Raw genomic sequence first — 20583 nt, 5'->3', positions numbered from 1 at the left:
CACAGTAGTACGGTGCTATAATAATTAACTTTACATGTCCAAATCGACCCTTTCGTTGATATAGAAAGTTATTTGGATTATTACTCGAATTTTTTTATTTCAAGTAAGATTTTTATTATTCTTAGTCAATGTCCTTAACTAGTCTAGTTCAAGTTCAATGTAAAGTAAAATGACTGTTAACACGACATGTTTTATTCCAAGTGTTTTGTTTTATTGCATCTCTTTTGAAACGTATATCGGAAATATTGAACTCATCCATACATCTTGCCACAAACCATTTTATACGTTTTATGGACGACTTAGAACTTAAATTAGGATATAAACAACTAAATCAAAGAGGTGGCCCAGAATATGGTTTCGCGTTTTGACTTTTACTACGGACAATCTCAGAGGCATGATCCTAGGATTCTTCCTAGCTGTGCATTACTGAAGCAAGCGGTTGACCATGGTTCAACCAAGACATGAACATGAACTCTTGTGGCGAAAGATGGTCCATGTCATGCTCAGTATCTCCCATCTTTATGGTGCATTTCCTCGGTCGCACTGCATCGGCAAAGTCATTACCTCCACTTACCTCCGTACCTTCAAAGGTCCTGTACCTCGTCAATTATCTCATTTCGGGTCACTCCCCCGCAAACTGTGACCAACTTTTCCCACATTGAAGCGAAGGAAGTATAGTTACTGCCATCATCATAAACGCTATGGTCAGGTATAACCGTGTCTATGTGGGTCACCTCATGCAGTCTCGTGCATTTTTCAACTGGACCAAAGCTTACTTTTGAATATGCAGGCACAATGGGCCTTAAATTAAGGAATAAATCCTTCACATGTAAGTAACGTAAATTGCCGATAGCAAGCTAAGTAAACAGAATAAATTCTTTTCGTATGGCCATACTTTATACATTGTACTAGCATTACTTTTTTTATGGAATCAATGATAAGTTTAATTAGGCTCTAAAAAGTGTACCTAGTAAGAAACCAAGATGTTGAAGCGAGTTTAATTTTACAATTTAACTAACATAGAAAACAATAACTAAAACGTGACAACATTTTGTTTAAAATATTCCTGAACATCATAGCAATGTCTACGTTTAATTCCGCCATTGATGATTTATGCTATTTATGCGAATTGTAGCTACACAGATGTTATATGAACATAAAAAAATTATTCTTTTACAATCAACATAACCGCTCTTATTTCTCAAAATTGAAGGTTGATGGGAAATGCACGTATTTTAATCTACAAAATTCTTTTAATATGTTATGTAACCACAATTATTAAACTGAAAGTACGTTGAAATAAAAAATAAAGTTTGGAACGAGACAGCAATAATCTACGAGGGCATAAACGTCCAAACTACTACACGAAGTATCCAAGTGCGGCCGTTCAATAATTCAGCCCAGCTCTATACACTCCGCCATATAGCCTACGAGTACGTGGCTTCATCTTTATACTGTGTATACATTTTTTAGCGGCTGGGACCAGCATTGAAACATCGCGTGGCAGGACGCCATCTAGGGGCGAAACACGAATGAATTGTTGGGGCGGAGATCGTTGTGCGTAAATGATAGAGGTTTGGATTGGGCTGTCTTGGGTGTTCTTTTTATGGGGTTCCAGGGGTTGACGGGTAAATTAGGTTTTTAAACTCATTATTTACTGATGCAATTTTTTTCATGATTGAGATTTTTTTTTTTCATTGTAATGCAATGATGAAGGGTTTCCATTCATTCATTTTTACACGCAAATGAACTTTGTATACAATCATTTCTTCCGATTAATCGGTGAAATGAAAAGTTATTGAGCAACGAACCCGAAACACTATTATGTATAAAGCGAAGATGAATTAACTTTGTGTGTAGGATGAATTGCCTACTGAAAACCAGAGACTTTATTTTGGATGGGGCCCTGGGGGCTTACTGCAAGAAAGCTCTTCGTCCTGTTGGAAAATACTGTATCAGCGCTGTTTATGTAGTCAGCGTTGTTGTTAATGTCTGGTAAGCATAGAACGTTGATATCATTAAATGAGACTCCCTTATTCAATGGTAAATATTACATCATGTGCTTCAGATTACTGAACCCACAGATTAAGAATGGCTTTTAGAATGATAGTTTTATTTTTATATAACGGGGAATAATAAAGAAACGAAGATTTGCACCTATGTAGCATACCCCGAATTTTGGCAGAACTTAAAACCACATACAAGGATGATGAGCCTAAAAAGGTGTTTAGGATCATGATTACATATTACAAACCAAAGGATAGGACAGAAGCTACGAATGAAGCTGCGCGTTTCGGAAAATTCGTCAGAACTTTACATTTCTTCATCATGCAACAAGATTTTGTTTTGGTCCCTTTTAAAAACTTGTTTAACAAAATTCTCATAGCAAAAAAGGTACATGCCTGTTGTTCATAAGGTTCCAAATGATCCACAGGTCTGGAATGAATGACACAAAAAATCGAGTTCGTCCATAGTGACAAAGTTTAGTCAGAAATCGAACCAAAAAATTGTAGAAATGAGACCTATAGATAGAAAAGTTATAGAACAACTTCCGATTTTTCCTTGTTTCAGTTCATTAGTCTTGCAGTATGTATTGGAATGTCAGACGGCAGCTGGGTAGCGGGGGCGGCCCAGACAGAGGTAGAAAGTGCGAACAGATAGTATCAACTACAGTGAAAGGTAGCAACTGTAATGTATCAAGCTACCGATCATCGCCATCATTTACCTCATCTAGCTCGTATCCGGTGAGCACAGATATGAGAACTTGCGAGCTACTACGGAACAGTACAGCTGAGTTTCAATGGGCGTAAGAGGACATGCCGATAACAATTAAGTTGGGCGATTTAGATTTGTTGTAATTGTAAAGGATTTTAAAATAAGTTAACTTGAGGTTAGGGACCAAGAAACCCGTCTCTAAAATATGTTTCAGCCAAACATCGCTTAAGGTTGTTGCATACTAACTGATCAAATGCAACGCCGATAGACCGCTTTTCCGATCTTCATATGTTTCTTCTCCACCGGTCCATAATAACTACTAGAATTAAATGGAAAAGATACTTTGATGAGGGAAGCAAATAAAAAAAAACTAGAGTTGAAGTTGACAGACATACGCCCAGGTCGTGGATCACAGCCACACGTCGTTCACGTACTGAGGTAAGTCTGATACTTGCCCTAATAGGAGGTCATAAATACAATATTCAATACATACTTCAATTTGATTTACTCGCATATGAGGACCCAGCCATTCTTGATCTAATTTGTAATTAGGAGGTTAGTTCCTTGCATGGGGCGGGAGGAGGTAAGTGCTTAAAATCTCGGTCCTACCCTGGAAAATTCTTCGGCCAAGGAGTTGACTGTTTTTTATGTTGATACGTCACAAACTTCACACCACAGAAAAGGGAATATAGACCCTTGTCTGTGGTCACATACTTTCTAGATCACGCAACTTTCAAGTTTTAAGACTAAACCAAAGTATTGAAACCTTCTTGATTGGCAGAGAATAATACAATTTGTATATGTTCCACGGAGCCGTATCACACATTACTTCAAGCTAGGTATAAAGGGTTTTGGAATTATAACATGGATAACTTCCATTGCTGCTCGGGGACTGAAGCCCCGTGCTCTATCGCTAGACAAGCTCATCGAACTCAATCACTTGGTGTCTTCAACGAACATGCTGCCTAGATCACACGAGCGCAAGAGTGAACTGTCTTTAGTGCTTTCTAGATTGGCCTATAACACTGCAGCTACTACACTACATCCTCCAGGAACATTGTTGCTGATAATGACAGTAGGAACGGTCTGACTTGGATCGTTGGAACTGCGGGAAGGTGGAATTGACCAATCGTGCATCTATACAGGTATAGTCGTGAAGTGCAACGCTATCCAATCTATGGTTCTGAAAGCAACAATGTTATTCTGATGCAATGCAGAAAATGTTGTTTGCAAACAGTATACAAAAATAAACGGTCTTTCATATTTATCGAGTACTATTAGACTACCCTTTCCTACAATTATTTTCTTCTAGCAACTTCATATGACTTTGTCAAGTGAACGTATTTAATGTCATTTTAATGTTATTTTAATGTCAGCTGCGATTTGGTTGTGGCTAATAAAACATCACCTAAATCCAGTCAAAGTGAAAATGGAACTATTGTAGAACTTATAATAGTACCAGTACTAAACAAGAACAAAAAGTACAATTTTGTATTGTCATAAGAGTTTATATTTAGGTCGATCTCATCGGAATTTGGTATTGAGTTGCATGAAGGTCACTGTGCAAAGTGTAGGGACAAATATACAGGTAAATTATACCTTTTTTTTAAAATGTAGGTTACATAAAAAAACATAAAGTTGACATTATTCATTACATCCCATGTTAATAGTTCAGGTTGTGTTATTTGCTTCGCGTATATAGAAAAGTTTAGTATTTGAGTATTTATACATGTTGAGACGACTCCGGTAACATACACCCAGTATTGCAGAGCAAGTAAAGTAAGAAGTTCCAATGTTATTGATCTTGGCTCGGACATGTGTTGTGGTTGTAAACATCCGCTCAGTCTCCGGGGACTCGGTGTACCTTCCATGCATTTATATCACTTTCTGTCCAGTCCGGGCATAGCTGGGCAGTGGGCAGTTCGGGCATGTATCAGGTAACCGACGACGACTGCGAGAGCAAGTAGATGTGTGTTTCATGAAGATGTCTGGAATGTTGAATGTTGACATTTAACTGATTATAAATTTGCTTTTGGGACATTGAGGTGAAAAATCCCCCAAATCCATGGGTGTAGCCAAGTGTTTGTGTATTAAACGGTGCGAGAAGGACGGGTTCAATTCTCAGCACATCAAAGCAAATCCCAGGGGTTTGGGTATCTTTTCGAAAATTTAATATTCCCAATTAATGCCAGCGTAGAAACTAAAAATTATCACAAAACCCCAGTAGACTTAGATCTTTAAAGTACAAACTTTATGTGTGAACTAGCTGTGTGCCATTTCTAAGCACGGGGATCTTACAGTAGTCAGTTGAAACCTTTTTCAGATATGCGGGCAAAACTATTATATATAAACCTTAGCAAAACCAGTATCTGAAAGTTTAAAGCCAAAACAATTGCTTCGCAATTAAATGTCACCCGGATCGTGTTGGTCCATATGTTAAATCCAATGATTAAACTAAAAAAATTCTTTATAGATCTATGAGACATAACTTAGCCCAAATTCCAAAAGAACCAAATGTGTGAACCTACAATAATAAAATATAAATACATAGACTTTTCTCTAGAGACAACATGTGTACAATGTGTTTCTAGTTTATTTTTGTGCCTCCATAGTGATTGCTTTATGCTTCTCAGAATTCACTGTTTAGTCTTGCTAATGCTGTATTACTTAGGCATAAGAATACTTAGAAAACAACCAACTAAAAGTAAAATTGCTTCTATTACGTAGGTATAGTTCTTGTTTTTTTTTCTTGTGTACTTAGATATTTTGGTTTTGTTGTTTTTTAAATGAGAAATATTGTTAAATGCACCTAATTTATCCTTAATATAGGATTTAAACCCCGACAAAAATCATAATTATTGCAATAAATCATTAATTTTGCCGTTATGTATGATTTGTATATGCTACAAATCAAGTGTATAAATACATACACTCATCCATAACCCAATATGGATGCTGTTCATTAGTAATTTGAACAGACCACATTATTTTATGTTCCTTGTTTTTGCGTTCTTGTATTCATCTCCAATTGTGTCTGATTACGATAGAAACACACAGTCAAGAACATTTATCATTCAACAGGATGTAAACTTTTCTGTAGCCTTCTTTATAAGTATAGTGCATATGTAAATATGTACCGGGTGTCCCACGAAGGGGTTTAAACGTTTAATTTTATATTACGTGCCCGTTTATGCACCAAACTTTTTTAAACTTTACACAGTTTACAAAGTAGGTTCTAAAAATATTCTGGAAAAATTTCAGCTCCCTAACATTAGTAGAAACAAAATGGTGGCATATTGAAACACAATACTTTAATAACATTAAAAAAGGTATTTTTGGTTTTATAAAATATTTTTATTGTTATTTTCCAGGGCAATATGACTTTTAAATAAAAAAAAACTAGAACATAGCCTAATGGAAAGCTTTAATGTCCAAAATTATTGAAACCGTAACCCATTCACAGCAACACACTGATATTAATATTTTATAAAACCAAAAATACCTTTTTTTTAAGTTTTTAAAGTATTGTTTTCAATATGCCGCCATTTTGTTTCTACTAAGGTTAGGGAGTTGAAATCTTTCCAGAATATTTTTAGAACCTACTTTGTAAACTGTGTAAAGTTTAAAAAAGTTCGGTGCATGAATGGGCACGTAATATAAAATCAAACATTTAAACCCCTTCGTGGGACACCCTATATATTTTAAAGTGATATTAGACGTATTAAAGCACAACCTATGACCACAGTAACATGTGTTAACGATTCCAATCAAGACATTTTAGAAATTCCACATAATCTTAAGGTAAACCGTAGTTTCTAATGCATTCCGACTGAACTAACGACGTAACTCTATATCTCGGTATCACAACCACACGGGACGTTTCTATTATGTTTATTACGATTCACAGCTCATAAGCCCAGCAGGGACTGAACTCGTATGAAGATGTCGTGTTGTTGTGTAGGCCGACTCTATTCCATAAAATTTAACGTTCAACACACACCAAGACTAGGCTCTATGTAACGCAATGCGAGTTCCAAAGACGGCTCCATTGCTTGTGTTCCCCACCACCTGTGTTCACAAAATTGTCTCCTTCTACACCTGCACCAGTGCACCTCAACTACTTCCTTGCAAGATATATCTTTATTTAGATATATAATATTTTGCGTAGAAATTGACTGTGTGTGAAGTATATTTGACCAATATAATATCTTAGCATTCATGACGGTTTTAAGTTCATTTCCTCCTTAGTTCTTCTTGAGAAATTATCCATTGCAATTCTATGATAGAGTTCTGTCTTCTCTACACTTCTTCAACCAATTAATATTCTATTTTTGTAATGAACTTCTTCCACCAAATCACAATCGATTTGATCTTCCTCGATAACTCCGTACACTCTTCTAAATTTTGTTTTTAAGTATGATATCTATTTCGCACCTATTTGCCCCTAATTTTAGTCAAGAGTTTTCGTAATAAACAGATAAAAAATACCGAGTTACAACATATATTATTTCTCCAACGTACTTTCGTACAACTATGAAGTATTATGTTCGCGTGCCGATAACGAAGCATTACAAATTCAAAGTCGTAGTTTTTGTACACGTTGCTAACATCCGCCAACATATAAGCCACGTTTCCTCATACTAATAAACCAAGATTCGTATTCACCCGGCTTATGCCGTAAACACGAACTATCAACAATGAGCAGTTCCCGCCATAATGTCGATCACATGGCGGCAATAGCCGGAACAGCTGATTGTTTACATACCCACTCGCATGATCCCGTCCCTTCTCCGGTCTTTGAGTCATCAGCTGATCAATATCTACCTTGTCCTCGCCTACTCAGCTGTCTGTATTATCAATGTGTATTGTCTAAAATTGTTTATAGTTATAATTTAATTATGCAGGGAGATTGTAATCTTGCGTTAATAGTTCAGCGTCTGCCAACGCACGTTAGAGAATCATCGATGCGATTTCGAGCGCCTTTACCAAACGCAGCGATTCGATTTTCAGTGAAATTTTTAGTGAGTTGCAATAGAGTTGTACAGAAACATTAACACTCAAATCCAGCATGTTCGAGAGTCTGACAGTGCTAGATTGCCAAGAGTGCTTGGTTACTGAGTACCATAAAAAATAAGCTTTTTGTGGGGATAGCAGGAATAACAATAAACTATATCCAGTAATTAGGCCAAAAGGAGGCATTAATAAGTATCGAAACCTTTTACCGAATATACCCAACCTCAAATGCTTGTACGAAAACCTATCGGAACGCACCTGGGAAACTCATCAGTACTGTTGTGGATTGAATGTGACGGATAGCGGGGTTTAATTGCATCACGTATATCAACGCGTACGATTGAATGTACTTTTTTAGAGGTTAGTCTCTTGAACTATTGATGAGGAAACGAAACGTCCCAATAGCGTGTTGCTGTATCCCTCTAAGACAATTGAGGTCCGTCTTCCACCCCATCGTATACAATATTCACCACTGGACGGTACGATTCGGCACACACTACAATACTTTACCCAACACTACTAGATCCTGCCTTGACTGTATACTGCCTACAGTCTACACCTATTACTGTATCGCTCGTGAGGGAGTTGATATGGTACTTTACACAAGCATGATTGACAGATAAAACCTGTGCTGTGGTGTTTCATATGTTAGGTTGTTTTAACGACTATTCGCAGTATTATCCTGATATTTAGACCAATTCGTTAATACCAAGGAAAAAATGTGGTTCGGATTCCATTACAAACTGTAGGTCCCTTAGTTGCCATGTCGACGGTTGCCATTAGATGTTTGGGCTATTAATTAACAGCCGTGTCCAAGGAATATATCGGCCATACACTAACAAGACTACAAGATTGCGCCACTCATCCTACACTCATCTCCTTTGTATGGTCACCATTTCAACGAAAATTATTCAAAAAAGTATTTACTTTTTTATATTTCAGCACAGAAAAGAGGTACTGGATGAAAATTTGCAGAGATAATTTTTGCTCTAAACCCAGATGGAATAGTTTTAACCCACTCAAATTAATTTTTGCCCAAATATGTCCATTTCATAATATGATTTATTAGTGTATTCACCTTTAAATTAATTATCACCACCCTCTCAAACATACCCTGTATTATTGACCCTTGTAAGCTGTACTCGTATTTCGTATTGTTACTACTATGAGTGTGTGGTACTACAACGGGTGTGTGTGTGTGTGTGTGTGTGTGTAGTATGTGGTATTGTATACTGACCGTGTGTGTGGGGGCGGTGGTCGTGGAGGACTCCTTCTACGGCAGGGCGGCCACGTAGAGTCCGCTGGTCCCAGGACCTGTAACATAAACACCAATATTGATAAACATTCACTAGTACGGTTGACTAAACATGGATACCTCAAGAGTAGGAATATGATTTATTTTTTCTAATCATTTAATATTTGGTTAATTATTCGTCTTCCAATAAGTGACAGTGACTGAATACAGTAATTTAATTTTTGGAGATGCCCGATCATTCTTTTTGATAGGGGGAGAGAGTTCTATTCCATTATGAAAAACAGTAAAATGGGATATATCTCTCTTAGAACAAGATTTTAGTCTTAAATAACCATTAAGATCCAGCACATTGCAGCGTAGGCCTACAGTCTAGCGATCCAAAATGGATGTATGAAATTTCAAAATATTAAACTAAACATTTTCGCACACAACACCTAGGCCTATTAGTCCTACTCGAAGGTCGATGACCAAGGAATGTCAATACCAGAGAACGACAGTTAGCAAAGTCTTGGTAATACAAAGGCGTGTCGAGCGTTAAGTGGTGTCGACTCTTGAAAACACATTCGCTTGTACTTGAGTTGCCCGCTATAGTTATTAGCTAGCATTCCAGCGCGACGACATTTCTGATAACAATGCAAAAGTGGGAACAGGTCTTACGAGTCGTACAACTACAAAAGTCAATCATGAACAGAAAGGTTTCCTTGTTAAAAAAAGTTTTTTGGCTGGTAACATTAGTTTTGGCTTACCCACTTAGTTTAGGAAAGGTATTTGCGTCACACAGATTTGCTGATATTTATAAAATTATTACTGTTGCTACATGATACCAGCCTGCAAATTTTGACAACTTTCCCTAACCTCTCTTTTCCCTGAGTTGTGCTGCCCCGTTCGTGCTAACCCTGTGATTATAAAAAAACAAACCCTTGATATTCTTCCCAAATCTAAATTCATAAATATATTGTTTGGGTTGTAAGAGCCAAGTTTCACCAAAAATTTATTTTGTATGTAATTTTAATATATGTCCCTCACTTCGACTCCTACTAGTAAATTAAATTATTAATGGAAATGATCCTAAGAATTCATTATACCGATGTCTTGACGTATAAAATGCACTACTCAGATGAGTACAAAGACGTAAGTCCTATGAAACGACGCTGTGAGCAATGCAGTTCGCCGGCGCGAAAGAAGCAATGAATAGGTAAAACATTCTTTTTCGGAACTGCTGACTGCACACTGCATTCAAACAAGAGAAACACAATATTTTTTCAGGCAGAGAGAGCTTTTTGGAGTTAAGGCTAGTTTTTGGTTGCTTAAGAAACCCAACTATACGTCGCGCAACGGCCAACGCAGTACTCAGCGACAGTAGATATGCAGTGCACTGCGCCAACGCAGTACTCAGCGACAGTAGATATGCAGTGCACTGCGCCAACGCAGTACTCAGCGACAGTAGATATGCAGTGCACTGCGCCAACGCAGTACTCAGCGACAGTAGATATGCAGTGCACTGCGCCAACGCAGTACTCAGCGACAGTAGATATGCAGTGCACTGCGCCAACGCAGTACTCAGCGACAGTAGATATGCAGTGCACTGCGCCAACGCAGTACTCAGCTACAGTAGATATGCAGTGCACTGCGCCAGCGCAGTACTCAGCGACAGTAGATATGCAGTGCACTGCGCCAACGCAGTACTCAGCGACAGTAGATATGCAGTGCACTGCGCCAACGCAGTACGCAGCGACAGTAGATATGCAGTGCACTGCGCCAACGCAGTACGCAGCGACAGTAGATATGCAGTGCACTGCGCCAACGCAGTACGCAGCGACAGTAGATATGCAGTGCACTGCGCCAACGCAGTACTCAGCGACAGTAGATATGCAGTGCACTGCGCCAACGCAGTACGCAGCGACAGTAGATATGCAGTGCACTGCGCCAACGCAGTACTCAGCGACAGTAGATATGCAGTGCACTGCGCCAACGCAGTACTCAGCGACAGTAGATATGCAGTGCTATGCGCCAACGCAGTACGCAGCGACAGTAGATATGCAGTGCACTGCGCCAACGCAGTACGCAGCGACAGTAGATATGCAGTGCACTGCGCCAACGCAGTACGCAGCGACAGTAGATATGCAGTGCACTGCGCCAACGCAGTACTCAGCGACAGTAGATATGCAGTGCACTGCGCCAACGCAGTACTCAGCGACAGTAGATATGCAGTGCACTGCGCCAACGCAGTACGCAGCGACAGTAGATATGCAGTGCACTGCGCCAACGCAGTACTCAGCGACAGTAGATATGCAGTGCACTGCGCCAACGCAGTACGCAGCGACAGTAGATATGCAGTGCACTGCGCCAACGCAGTACTCGGCGACAGTAGATATGCAGTGCACTGCGCCAACGCAGTACGCGGCGACAGTAGATATGCAGTGCACTGCGCCAACGCAGTACGCAGCGACAGTAGATATGCAGTGCACTGCGCCAACGCAGTACTCAGCGACAGTAGATATGCAGTGCACTGCGCCGACGCAGTACGCAGCGCTGTAACTGAGCTCGTTAGGCTATTTACGCATGAACGGTGATGACTGCACGACTCAGTCTGATCGTGAGAGACGCTCCGCCTCTAGCAGTGGAGCACTGGGAATCAGCTGATTTATTGGGGTTGGAAATCAATAGTAACTGCAATAACCGTACAGGTGCTCCGTTAATAGTACGTTACTACGGTTGTGAAATCTTGAAAACACTCAAGTTACGTATCCACAAGCAGTTTAAATATTTGTATGGAAGTAATTTATAAAATGTTGCCCTCATGAAATGAAACAATAAATTTCTGTCCGTCAAATAGTATGTAGAAGGATCAGGTGTGTTGTGTAAAACCGCTTTTGTTTAATGAGATAACCTATCCTCTAGTTTCCAAATTTACAGATCGAATGCCCCAATCGCATTTTAATAACTTACAGTAATTCTTTCGTGTGATGAGACATTTTCATTTTGTGCGCCTATTGGACTTGTCTTTCTCTGCTGTGATCCAGAAACAGCCTCGCGAAACAAAGAACGCAAAGTGTAGAAGAACACAGTCCCTGACAGCCTCTGTACCTGGACCGACGTCTTCTGTCTCCCTGACCCCCGGTAGTCAGTGGGTGTCCAAGGGGCAACGGTCCAAGGTGGAGGCGGAGGCACGGCTGTGCGTGATCCTCCATCACGCTGGGATGTACCGTTGTCGTCATTACACGCCAAGGCTGCTGCATTCCGGTACATTCACATCCCACTTCGATCACAACTATCTACAATCGTGTCAACTGTGTCTCTGTCTCGCAAATCGCTCACCACTCCGGGAACGCGGAACACGAGGCGAACTAGAATTTTTCTGTCACTTGACACATATGTTGTGTAGCAGGATCGTGTAGAAAAAATTATTTAAATTACCATATTACTTTAGGTATTGTTTTTTTTTTTCAATGGTGTTAAACGGCTATCACAGTTAACTGTGGCCTATTTTGGATTAGACATTCCCACCCTCTTGTTGAGGCTGTATTCCGTAAAGGACTTGGTTCAATAAATCCACCAAAAGATTGTACTGTTTCAAAGACAGTTGCTTTTCATTAAACCAAATTGTTAAAAATATCTTATTGTTAACTGTCGCATCTTTAATGCAGTTATAACGGCTCCAGTCTTTCGCATCCAAAAGTCTTGATCTTAAAAACTTAATTTATACGTTTATTGAATAAAATAGTGCCAAGTAATTCCTTAAGCAGCTTAGTGTATTTCGCACGTGCAAGAAAATCCGAAAATACTCCTGGTAGAACAAACGAGTGTTGTTATCAATGTATAAACATTGTTGGCGGAGGCGCGTGTGGATTGACTGATAACAAACGGACGTGTTGGTGCAAGACGAGGTGTTAACAGCTGACTTCCTTGATAACTGAGTTCTGCAACACTTCCGGTAACAGCTTTCAGCACCACAAGGATGTTCAAAGATTAAACAATATGTTTGAATTTCCAAGTTGGTTAGCGCTGAACTTGAATCACTTTTTATACTGTACACAAAACCAAACCGCACAAAATAGTAAGGTATTCTTTATGGGAGCCTACCAGTAGACCGACAAGATACTTGGTCGTCTGGCCACTAGACCGTCTTTTTTAATTAAATAGATAAATGCTGAAAACCAGTACGTCGACAAGTTATTTCATCGTCAGTCCAGTTGACCGGCCTGTAAAACTAAATTATTATATTCGAGAAACCAACTTGTCGTCAATCCTCCCGACCGACTTACCACTTGCTCGTCTTTTAGGTGGGGATAGGGGGCAGAGTGGGAGGAGCTAACTGGGGATTACCCAGGAGTTTGAGGCGCTTCTCATGGTTGAACCACCTCGCTCTAGGTTAGAAGCCAGTATTGCCAACTGAAAGTACTAGCTCCGTCGAATACTATACACGCGGCGTGTTTACACAGTCTGGCGTTAAGTTGACGTTGGCGCGCAATTCTCGCTGCGTCGTTTCTATAGCAACCGTGCCGTGACATTGTCCTTGGTCTCGCGCATTCCTCTGCCTTTGTATTATTTAATCTGCATCGAAAGATAAGACTCGCTTATATGCATTGACTATTGAGTCAATTAAAAATTTCATTCGGGGTTTTTGATCGTTTGTTTGGATAAAACTACGTACCGTATATTGTAGAATTAAATTTGTAGTGTGGTTATATGGTATTATGGTATATATATATATATATATCCTACTAATCCTACTAATATTATAAATGAGAAAGTTTGGATGTATGGATTTATGTTTGTGACAAGTAAACGCAGAAAATACTGGCCGGATTGGGCTGAAATTTGGTGTGATGATAGCTCACATTCCCGATTAACATAGACGCATTCTTATCTCAAAAGTCCGGTCGGGCTCCGCCCCAGTGGCTCTGGAATTTCCCATGTTAACCTTATGAGTAATATTTAAAACGAATAAAAGAATTTCGTCAGCTGTTTCAAATACACAAGTTGGTTCTGTGTTATTAAATTCACATTAACAAGTTATAAAGTTTACTGACAGGGTACAGTACTATTAATTTAAATGAATATATAGAATAATCCATAGCCTATATCGATATTTTTCATCGTTATGAGTGTAGGACAGATACTAAAGTGCAGCCAAATTTTGTTTCTAAAAGTGGTAGCCTATATGTGTAACTATTTTATACAACAAATGTAAAGATCAAAATGTTTGTATTTTGTGTCCTCTTCCCGTTTCAAAGCACAGGTACAACAGCTAGTATATACATATATATATATGTACCAGGTTTTGCGTTGGATTTTTCGTCAGTTTCGTCATTGAGCTCTCTCGTAGTAAGTTGTATCACTTGCGTCTTGTTCATGTTCTGTGGCATATTTTGTATCACTTGCTTCCAGAGACGTATCAGAGTGGTGGAAACTGGTCCACGACGTAGAGGAAGTGGAGGGAAGTTGCAAAGGCAAAAGGTCTGGAGTGTGGGAAATGCCAAGCGACTATAGAATAATACAAAACCATGCTTAAAAATGCTTAGGGAGTGATGGAAACAGGCCCACGACGTAGAGGAAGTGGAGGGAAGTTGCAAGGACAAAAGGTCTGGAGTGTGGGACATGTCAAGTGACGATGGAATTATACAACGCCATGCTTAAAAAGGCTTAGGGAATGATGGAAACAGGTCCGCGACGTAGAGGAAATGGAGGCAAGTTGCAAGGGCAAAAGGTCTGGAGTGTGGGAAATATCAAGTGACAATGGAATAATACAAAACCATGCTGGCGACCAATTGAAATTTAAAAATATTGCTATTTAAATGGTCCGTATTTGTTTCCTTTAAATGCTATTACAAGCCAGTTACGAAGTACAGTAGTTTATCACGTGGTGAACTGAAAAATGACTGAAAAAAAACATTTAACTAAATTGTTTGTGTTGTTTTACTAATCTTATTTTTAACAGAAATACCAATTAAGCTTTCAATTATTTTCAAAAACTTCAAACAGTCGCCATTTTTGCTAGGGTGGTCCTTTTGAGATAAAACTTGCGGCTCCTTACTCAGAAAAAATTGACCTTTAAAATGATGTACCATTTACCATAGGCTTCCATTAAAACTTTTTACTGCATCCTCCACAGGACGTTCCCTATAAGTGGTAACAAATTTCATAAGGCACCAAAAGATAGGCAAAACCATAGTATATCCGTACACAAAATATTAGTTGTTTTTCTTTAACCACTCACCAGATATAATGTTGGTTCCAGACATTTTCAACACCCTGTATACTAATGCACCTGTTGCTCGAATTAGAGCAATTATTGTAAAGTATTACAGGCGATATTTCAAAACTAATAACATCCATACTTCCCGATGACTTAAAAGAGTCAGCTCAAAGATGATGTAATCAATCACTCCACTCCGGTTATCGAAACTGAAAACGAACTCACTCTGAAAACGAACGCTCTTGTGTGTATAATGTGTTTACTTTGAACAGCTGTGTTAGTATGCAATTTATACAAATCTTACTAATATTATAAATTTGAAAGTTTGTGAGTTTGTGTGTATGTTTGTGTGTTGCTCAATCACGCGTAAACTACTAAAGTCTATTTAAACTCAGGAGTAGGCGGAACCAGTCGACCTTACTAATACCCTCACCCCTTGAGTCTATTGTGCGAGTTCGGGTAGGGGCACGCGTCGTCGGCCTTTGTCGGTGAGTCATTGCTGCTGGTCCCAGTGTCAATATGCAAACTTTTTTAATTGAAAGAAAAACTTAAAACAAAGTATATCACGTGCTGTGTTTTGATCGCCTGATTATTTTGATACCAAATATGAAGGAAATCGGTTAATTTTGGGGAAGGCAAAGTGAATTAAAGTGAGAAAGTGATGGATCTGATGACGAGTTGGCCGTCCATTTGTAAATAAAAGTGTAACTACATCTGTAAGTAGATTTTTTAAATTGTTTTAAATAATGTATATTTGGGTTTTCCGTGTATTATTTTGTTATGCCTTTGCAACGTATATTTTGTGAGTTAGTTATATAATTGATATGGCTCATTTTTAATTATTGAACATAAAATTAGAAGTATTTATTAAATTTTTAACGTTTTTAGAAAATTTAAAATTGATAATTGATAAATTATAATACACAGTGCACCAACCCCGTTAAATTTTCCAATTTTAGGCCCAAATAATCAGTCTTTAACACGTTGGGTGCTGATGACGGGAATTCCCGCAATTGCTTAACATTGAAATAAATGCAACTTTTATGTTCAAACATGTCGATAGCACGAATAGTGTTAAAATTTTTGAAAAGAATACTTTGATGTCTATTTCTTTTTTTTTTTTTTATAATAATATAATATTAAGATGTATTTAATTTTAATAGAGTTTGTTGTCAATATCAAGTTAATGAACCAGTGTAAATAAATGCACACTGATAACAGTATAAATTTTATGTCTATATTTTAATAATGAAATTTAATGAACAAAAAACTGCCTGTCCACTGTACTGTATGGTGATATTTATTGTGTAAAGTAGTAATTAAGAGGTTGTTATAAAACTCATCAATCATTTAATCAAAGTCATTCGATAAAAAATTTATTTTATGACCATTAAACATTATTTGAAAACCATGTATACGATTTAATTATTTACTTTGCCTTCCCCAAAATTAACCGATTTCCTTCATATTTGGTATCAAAATAATCAGGCGATCAAAACACAGCACGTGATATACTTTGTTTTAAGTTTTTCTTTCAATTAAAAAAGTTTGCATATTGACACTGGGACCAGCAGCAATGACTCACCGACAAAGGCCGACGACGCGTGCCCCTACCCGAACTCGCACAATAGACTCAAGGGGTGAGGGTATTAGTACGGTCGACTGGTTCCGCCTACTCCTGAGTTTAAATAGACTTTGGACGGATTGGTCTGAAATTTGGCATGATTATAGCTAACATTTCCTATTAACATTAAGGCATATTCTTATCTCAAAAATCATTTCGGGCTCCGCCCTAGTGGCTCTGTAGTTCCCCATGTTAACCTTATAAGTATTCATATTTAAAGGGAATTAAAGAATTTAGTCAGCTGTTTCAACTTTACAAGTTGGTTCTCTAATATGCAAGAGCATTAAAAAGTTATAAGGTTTCCCAACTGGGTGCAGCACTATTATTATTTCGTTTTGCATATATGACAACAGCTAATTTAAAGCTGTGATACACAATGAGAACTGTCAAGTCAAAATAGGATTGTTTACAGTTAGGTTTGATTTTTTTATTTAATGAATAATTTGAGATATTGTGCGAATGTTTGATAATTTATCTTTTCTATTGCTTAGGTGCAGTGGTAGAACATTATGGCAATGGTAGATGTGTTATATCATACCGTAAATTTTATCAAACTGTGTCCTCCCCCCATTGCAAACTCAAAGCTTAAGTATAGCTGCAATAAGCATTTTATACTTATATACCAACCCCGTACGAAGGACGGGTGCTCTGCTAGTTATTAATATGTTTAAGTAAACAAAATTCTTGCTTCATAAGAAATACATTGGGATTTAGATGGTCTGTGGGGCAAAGCCCGAGGACTTTTATTGCTGGAATTGGTGAAAGGGGGCGTCTACATTATAAATACTTAATTTTGACACATAATTTGTAAAACTCCGTCGATTATTAACGGAGGAGTAGTGTTTCGTATAAATCGCCTTCACGTATTATATATAAGGACTAGCGTTTTGCCCGTTCTACGTACGGGAATCTAGTAGTAAGTTAAAACCTTATATTCAGAACAGAAGTTGGTTTGCATATTTAGTGTGAATTTTTCCAGATATGATGGCAAAACTATAATTGTTTAGGAATACATATAAACCTTCTCAAATACAATATCTGACAGTTTCAAAGCCAAAACGAATGCTTCGCAATTAAATGTCACCCGGCGTGTTAGTTCATATTTTATATCTAACGATGAAAGGAATTGCTTTACAGTATAGATCTATGAGGCATAGCCCTAAGGTAGGCCTGTAATTGAAAGTTACTTTTCACACTGGTTAAAAGTAGTTAAAACACTACCTCAACCTCACTACTGCACATTTATTCGGGTTGAAATTTTTATTAACAGTGGTGCTCTTGTCTTTTCCACGAAAAATAAGGACATTAATGCGTTACCAATAGACATACACACACAAATACAGAATTGAGTCCACACAACATTTTGGAGTCCAGACAGAAAACGCTAAAAATTATACAGTAAGAAATCAATTAAATTAAATAAGCAATAAGGTGCAGTGTTTATAAATAAATAGTGATGTGTTTGTAAGTTATGTAAAAATGATTCTGCTACCACCGGTTCCAAAAAAGGAAAGGAAAAGTAGCATTACCAAAAACCAACGTTTACATTTGAGAAAAGAACTGTAAGTAGTACTTGCGACTAATTCAACCTGTCCTTCTAATAAAACTGTATTATAGGTGTTAATCTGTTGGCAAATATATAAATAAATAAATACACAGGCCACAAAACATGTAACATGTAACGTTAACAACGTAAAGCTTTAAAAACCCACTATGGTTTGCAAAAAAAACTTTCACTTGATGTGGTGCAGTACCGAAGTTATTAATCTCCTTTGGTTTTAATTTTTTTTTAAGTTTTCGAAAATCAAAGTTGTTTCCCATTAATAACATTATTTGTAAGCAGCTTTTATTGTTAACACATCAATGACAGTTTGAAGAAACCACACTTATCCAAACAAAGGTTTCTTATTTAAAGATTACGTAATATCTAAACAATAATCGGTAGGCTAGATATATCTAGCAAACATTGGGAGGAAATGTGACAAAAAACGCACAAATCTGGGGTTTTGTACGTTTTTAGTTTTATTTCCTAAGTAGCAAAAGTACCGATATCGTTGTCGAAATGTAAGTAAGTAGAAACCAAAAGTGACACATTGGAAAAGCGAGTTTAGCTACATCTGTTAAGTTAAACCTCTGTTACGGTACGATCACAGCGAAATTAGAAAGATCTTCCAAGATCGCAGCAACATCCACGATCACCCAATGCAGTTGTGATTTTTTACTTTGCACTTAACACAACTGTCCTTGAAGCGCCGTCAATGTGTGGAAACCTTTGTAAGCTACGGTATTGGTGACGATGATTAAAAAAATGTAAGTTTCCTTGCAATAATACAACACTGATTCACGGTATTTTCCCCGGTTATCAAAACTCAAGAACAATCGTTGCACTTGCGATTAATTAAAGCGGTTAAGTAAGGCACAACGTTTTTAATCTCACTTGGTTTGGATGTGCTGACAAAACTTGATCGGAAATGGTTGCGGTATATGTAAACAACTTTGAATGTAAGCATATCAGTGACAGCTAGAAGTGAGAACTAATCCAAACAGCTGATTAATATTTCATAAAATGTAATAGTAAACATTGGGAGAAAATTTGACAAAAATCGAACAAAATTGGGTTTTTGGTGGTTTGTTATTTTGTTTTCAAAGAAGCGGGGCCATGTTTTTATAGCCAAAGACACTTTCACCAATCCAGTAAATACAGAAAAATGATTAGAACCTTGATCGGTACTCTAGTTTTCTAGGAGTAGGCCGCGTAAAATGACATTTTGGCGTTACAGACCGAGTCACAGAATGGACAGACAGATATACAGACAGAAATTGAGATAAGACTCGTTTCGGCTTTCTTAGGCTATGAAACGTAAAAACAACCAAAAACTGCATGATTCTAAGCAATGTACAGACAAAACTCTAATTTTATTTATATAGATATCTATTTAATTATTATAGAGACAAATTAATTTGCTTTAATCTATAGTATGTTTTTGGTTTGTAATTAATGAATGATAAGTGATTTATTAGAATTGTATATATGCTCTGCTATTTATTTAATATACATAACTTAATATAATATTATAATACTAGGGAACCCGTGCGGCTCAATAAGCCGCCTAGTATGAAACATAACGCCGAGGAAAACCTTATGCTTAAATTCTAGTTACATCTTAGAGTTATTTGAAAACTTGTTAGAAACTAATTTTAAATATCTCTAATTCGATTTTAACTGATAACTTCTAATGAATGCTAAACGATCTGCCTCAATTCGAGTTAATATGTTGCAACAAAGTTTTTCCAGCATTGAGAATTGAAGAACACTGTTACCTTACTGATAACCTTTCTTAAGTAATTAAAGTTGGGCCATTTTATTTCTTTGATTTGAGACATCCCCCGATCAAACGAATTTTCTCCGTAGAGTAACCTGAAAAGTGGGGTGATGTCAACCATTTCATGTGCTCCATTTTTTACCCACAAACTCGGGGCTACCAACTGGACAGCCATAATCTGCTTTGAATAGGCTAAAGCAACAACACCATTGAAAGTTGGTTAACGTAATTTTAACAAAATGTTTTGAAATATCTCGATATGTCAGTGTCTAAAGTAAACATTTCTTGCATGCATTCATTTGATCTGTCATTTAGGCAAGTTTACTTTCCCACCGTGACAACACTATGAGCTTCGTATATTTTTTCGCCTCCAAAGTAAGTTGCATAGCAGAACTGGCAAATATTATTCATCTCACAAAGTGAATGTGTATCTGGATGGGTATCTGTTAGACCC

General features: G+C 37.7%; 1 protein-coding gene across 4 annotated transcripts in view; it reads right to left on the bottom strand.

Moving 5' to 3' along the window:
• Positions 1-20583, bottom strand: part of LOC128992693 (uncharacterized) — a 410155-nt gene that overhangs the window by 243311 nt on the left and 146261 nt on the right. For all 4 annotated transcript variants that reach the window (XM_054416401.1, XM_054416398.1, XM_054416399.1 and 1 more), the window contains exon 2: positions 8966-9042. Coding sequence is in view for 3 of the 4 variants with exons in the window: in XM_054416398.1 (XP_054272373.1) it covers positions 8966-9042 (77 nt within the window). In the remaining variant the exon portion in view is untranslated. The remainder of the gene's footprint in view (positions 1-8965; positions 9043-20583) is intronic.

This window comes from Macrosteles quadrilineatus, unplaced genomic scaffold, assembly GCF_028750875.1.
Source record: "Macrosteles quadrilineatus isolate MER2022 unplaced genomic scaffold, UCM_ALF_1.0 Scaffold_4__1_contigs__length_99947679, whole genome shotgun sequence".
In the NCBI taxonomy this organism is placed as follows: Eukaryota; Metazoa; Arthropoda; class Insecta; order Hemiptera; family Cicadellidae; genus Macrosteles; species Macrosteles quadrilineatus.
The sequence above is the reverse complement of the archived record's forward strand: the minus strand, read 5'-3'. Positions and strand labels throughout refer to the sequence as shown.